The 4,955-nt window shown below is 25.4% G+C and overlaps 1 protein-coding gene across 1 annotated transcript in view; it reads right to left on the bottom strand.

The window, feature by feature from the left end:
- The window catches only part of LOC117172520 (vacuolar protein sorting-associated protein 54), a 78,446-nt gene that overhangs the window by 31,564 nt on the left and 41,927 nt on the right, over positions 1-4,955 (bottom strand). Inside the window, exon 9 of the mRNA XM_033360544.1 lies at positions 641-1,039. Within this exon, the coding sequence (XP_033216435.1) occupies positions 641-1,039 (399 nt within the window). The remainder of the gene's footprint in view (positions 1-640; positions 1,040-4,955) is intronic.

Here is a 4,955-nt window from a genome sequence, read left to right as displayed (position 1 = left end):
TTATTTAATATAATGTATATTATACTAATAATATTTATTAAATAAAAATAAATTTAAAATATAATGAAATAATAGAATGAAACACGCATACACAAAAATGCGAATTTTAAACAAAAGTACATTTTCTAGAAAACCTTTTAATTTTCAACAAAAAAAATTGCATTTTTTCCCAGAAAGATGCAATAATTACATTGAAAAAGATGATTTTTTTAAAATAAAAAAGAAAATTTTTCAGAACAAAATAGTTTTCATCCATTTCATCCAGAAAAGATTTCAGTTGACTTATCAGCAACAAAATATGAATTTTAAACAAAAGGTAATGTCCTAAGAAAAGATCTGATTTTGTAAACCCAAAAGGACGAATTTTTCACAAAACAGTTGAATTTGCAAACAAGAAAGGATTTCTTTTAAAGAAAATTGTTAAATTTTCAACCAAATATTAAAATTAATAACTAAAAAGATAATCTCCAGGAATTATTTCTCACAAAAATTGCCTCACTTTTGCTATTTTTTTTTGTCTTCAAAAATCTTGAAAATAGGGTACTTTAGGTACCTCAACTGTCTGGTGAGGCCTGGACAACTCGTTCCATTAAAAAAATTATTTTACCCATCACTGTTAAAGAAGCAAGAAAACAATTACTTTGAAAGCTGAGCGTAAGGCCGTTGATTGTTTTCCACAGATCTTCTCGCAAGTTTCAGTGAAACAATCGACCATATTTGCCAATCTGCAAACCTGAGCCGTCGTCGCCCGTTCACTCAGCCAGGACGATTTTTCACTCCCCGAGGGACTCTCCTTTTCCCCGGGCTTGGAAATTTCATTCGCTGACTTTTCCTTTTCCGAGGGACTCGCCGATAGCAAATTTCCCAATCGCTCGTGACAATAATCGCAGATCGAGGTCAACATGTCGGTCAGTTTGTTCGTGACTCGGATGTGTTCCTCGTATGATAAAAAATAATCGGTTAGGGATGAGTCGGTGGAACCGTCGGGCAATCGACCCGAAGATAAATCTGCCGTTTCTTGCATCACGCTCTGAACTGCCTGAAAATTTCAAGCAGGGTTCAAGGGGCTTTCCAAAATTAGGGGTTGTTTTAAAAATATGTGTGACTACCAGGGGGGGGGGAGGGGGGGTTCCTCGGTTCGCAAACATTTTTCACGGTTAATGAAATCGGAAAAATGGAACACTAAAGTTAAAAAAATTTCCAAATGAGGTCATAAAAACTGAGCTGGAAATGAAAGTACTCAAAGTGGAACCGTTAAATTTTGAACTTTTAAAATTGAAATTTAAAAGTTTTTAATTAAAAAATATTGTATTCAAATGCTGAATAATTCACGCGTATAAAATTGAAGGTACTAACATTTTTCAATATAAAAAAAATATAAATCCACGTTATCATTTCCAATGCTCTAAATTAAACAATCAATCAATGAACTTTAAAATTTTCAAAATTGTGTAATTTTAAGGAATTTTCGCTAGAAACAACAAATATTGAAAAATTGAAAAAAAATCTTAAGTGAACACTTATTAAATTAGAAATTCAATTATTTTCTTTTTAAATAGTTTAAACATCTTTCGAGAGCTTCAAAATTTTATTTCAAAATCTTGAGAAATCTAGAAGTTGTTTTAAATTTTTTAATATTTTTGAAATTTTTTCAGAACTTCTAAATATCTGTTAGAATGAATTAAATTTTTTCTCAAATTTTCAGAAAATCCTACCAATTTTAGAAAATTTCTTTCCGAAAACTTTCTAAAATTTGCATGATGATTTTTAATCTTTTTAAAACTCCTGAATATCTCTTGAAATTCCTGAAATTTTTTCTACAAATGTTCATTTGTAAATTATACTTGAAAATTTTTTTAATTCACTCACAAATTAAGCATTTTTCAAGTACAAAAATTAAAATTGTAACGTTCAAAGTTTAACGGCTCTTCGAAATTTTAACGATTCCAGGTTTTCTATCTCAAACGATTCAGTTAAAGATTCTTTACTTTTAAATATTTCGTTCCAATTTACTTGTCTTAAATAAAAAGTCAAATATTGCTAAATATTCGATAATTAATCTTCTTTTTAATTAAAAATTTCAAATTGAATGAGTTAAAAATTGAATATTTTAGACTGAAACAATATTTTAAATTTAATAAAATTCTTTAATTAGGAATATATTATTATGTATACATATATTATTATAAATTATTATTATATTGAAACCGTTTAAGTTTTAAAGTTAAAATCTGAAAATTCTTAAATTTTTTACTGGTTTAAAATCGTTTGGTCAAATCGTTTTTGTTCACTTTTTATTATTTAAAGTACAAATAAATTTTAAAAAATTATTTATTTATTAAATAAAAATGTTTTTTATCAAAAATTTTCAACATCAAAGGCTTTTATTTTTTATTTCTTCAAGTCTTAAAGAAAGCGTTAAAAATTCTTTAAATTAAAAATGTAAGTTTAGAAATAAACATTTTAAATTGAAAATTTTTAAAGTAAAAAATTTGTTAATTACGCATCGTAAGCTAAATAAAAGCATAATTGAAAAACATAAAAATTCCAATAATTATTTAAAAACAGTTGAAATCTAACGTGGACAGATTTTTCTTCTACAAATTTGTAAAATTCCCAGGTCAAAAAAAAATTTACTGTCATTTCACGGGTTTTCCCGGTCTCAAAAATATTTGAAATTTATGGCGAATGGAAAAGTTTTTACTTGTCGAATTATATTTTCAAAAATAACGAAAAATGCAATTTTTCTAACGCAAGAGATTTGAAAAAACTAGAATTTTCTGCATCTTTCCTATGAAAAGAAGCAAGTGTTATTAATTGTTTAATTATATCATCGCCAATTGTTTGGGACACAAAAATTCACCGAAATTCGTTTTAGAAAATAATAAATTTTCACAATTTACGGGGTAAAAAAATGGTTGAAAAAATGAAAATTGTTTAAAAAATTGCTAAATAATTTAAACAGAGAAAAATTACTTTTAACATTCAGTAATTGTATCATTTATCCCAAAAATAAATTTTTTTCATGATTTACAGGTGGCAACAATTGTTTAAACAATTCAAAATTACTCTTTTAAGAAAGTTTAAAAAAAGTAAAAAACACTAGAACCATTCTTACAGAAATCTACAAATAAATAAAATAAATCAAAATCGTAATAACAGGAAAAAAGAAGTTTTTTCTATTATTCTGGCGAATTTTATACTTTTTTGTATATTTTTGTATTTTCTTAAAGTTTTAATTTCTTACAAGAATTTGCGAAAAAATTAGAACTGCAAAAATTTACAATTATGTGGAATATTCCAATTAATCAAAATGTCTAGCATGGCTTAAAAAGAAATCCAGAATTTTTCCAGGTTTTCCAGGACAAAAAAAATTAATTTTTCCACGTGTCTTTCTTTTACAGTGAAAAATACTTTTCATTAAACATAGAAATTGTAGATCTAGTGAAAATCAAAAAGTGCCATATACGAAATTTCTTTTAAGCCCCCAAAATCTAATTGTATGATCAAAAATATGTTTTTTTTTGTTCATTTTATTTTTTTTTTAATTTTCAAACTTTAAACCAATTGATTAAACTTCAAACCAAAACAATTAAATTGTCAACGAGACAGTTCCATTTTTAATAAAAAAAGGTGAATTTTAAATCCAAAAAGGAAGAATTTTCTGTCCCAATAGACGAATCTTTAACAAAATCGTTGAATTTTAAACGAAAAAGGATGAGCTTTTAACAAAAAATTTGAATTTTTAATCAAATAGTTTAATTTTTAACAGAATACTGGAATTTTCGACCATAAAAATAAATTTTCAAACAAATAATCGAATTTTCAGTCTAATTTGTGATAAAAATTAAAAGTGCAAAATAAATTTTTTACAAAGTGGTTCAACTTTTATCCAAATAGTTAAATTTGCAATTTAAAAAAAAATCAGATAAAAATAGAATACTGGCATTCAGAATTTTTTTTTTTAATTATCAAGACTTGAATTTCTAAAAACTATAGACGAATTTTTATCAAAAGAAGTGAATTTTATACGAAGAAAGATTTTCCAATCAATAGAGAAAGAATTGCAACACAATTGTTAAATTTTCAACAAGAAACTGTGATTTTTTAACAAAAAAATTCCGTTTCATCCAAATAGTTGAATTTTCTACAAAAATACTAAAACTTGTAACTCAAAAAGACAAATATTCAACAATACAGTTTAATTTTTCAGCCCAAAACACTAATTTAAAAAAAAAATAGTTACATGTTTACCCAGAAAATATGAATCTTAAACAAAAAACGATAAATTTTTAATCAATAATCGAATAGTTAAACATTGAGTTAAAAAATCATTAGGTTTCAGAAATTTACATAAAATTGTTGTTAAAGTTGTCAAAAATCGGAAATAAATGAGAAACTTTGAAATATCTTCGATTATAGCTTCGTAATTTTCATCGTGATAAGATGAACAATTTATTGTTAAAAAGGTGAGTTTTTCTACTTTAAAATAAAACAAAAAAATTATAAATCAAATGACAACTAAGAAAAAACAGTTCAGCCACTTTTTTCGTTTAGCAGAGTAAAGAAAATTTGAAAACCTATTTTTTCTTTATGGGAATACGAAATTCCAGGACTATAAGCAAAAGTCAAGGGCTTTTCCAGGTTTTTAAGGGTAAAAAAAGAATGCAAGGAATTTTCAAGGTTTTCAAGAATTTACAGGATGCTAGACGCCCTAAATAAATAAATTTTAAATTAATATGCGCGCATGATATATTATGTCTAGAAAATATTCGATGTAAAAAAAATGTTCAGTAGACAAAATTTTCTGTAGAAAACATTTTCAGTAGAAAAAATGTTCAGCAGAAAAAATTTTCAGTAGAAAAAATGTAACAGAATTAAATTTTGTGCATGAAATATATTTTGTCTAGAAAATATATTGGGTGCATGAAAAAATACAATTATTAAACAATATT

Source organism: Belonocnema kinseyi, chromosome 1, assembly GCF_010883055.1.
Source record: "Belonocnema kinseyi isolate 2016_QV_RU_SX_M_011 chromosome 1, B_treatae_v1, whole genome shotgun sequence".
Lineage (NCBI taxonomy): Eukaryota > Metazoa > Arthropoda > Insecta > Hymenoptera > Cynipidae > Belonocnema > Belonocnema kinseyi.
This window is presented reverse-complemented; position numbering and strand designations above follow the sequence as displayed.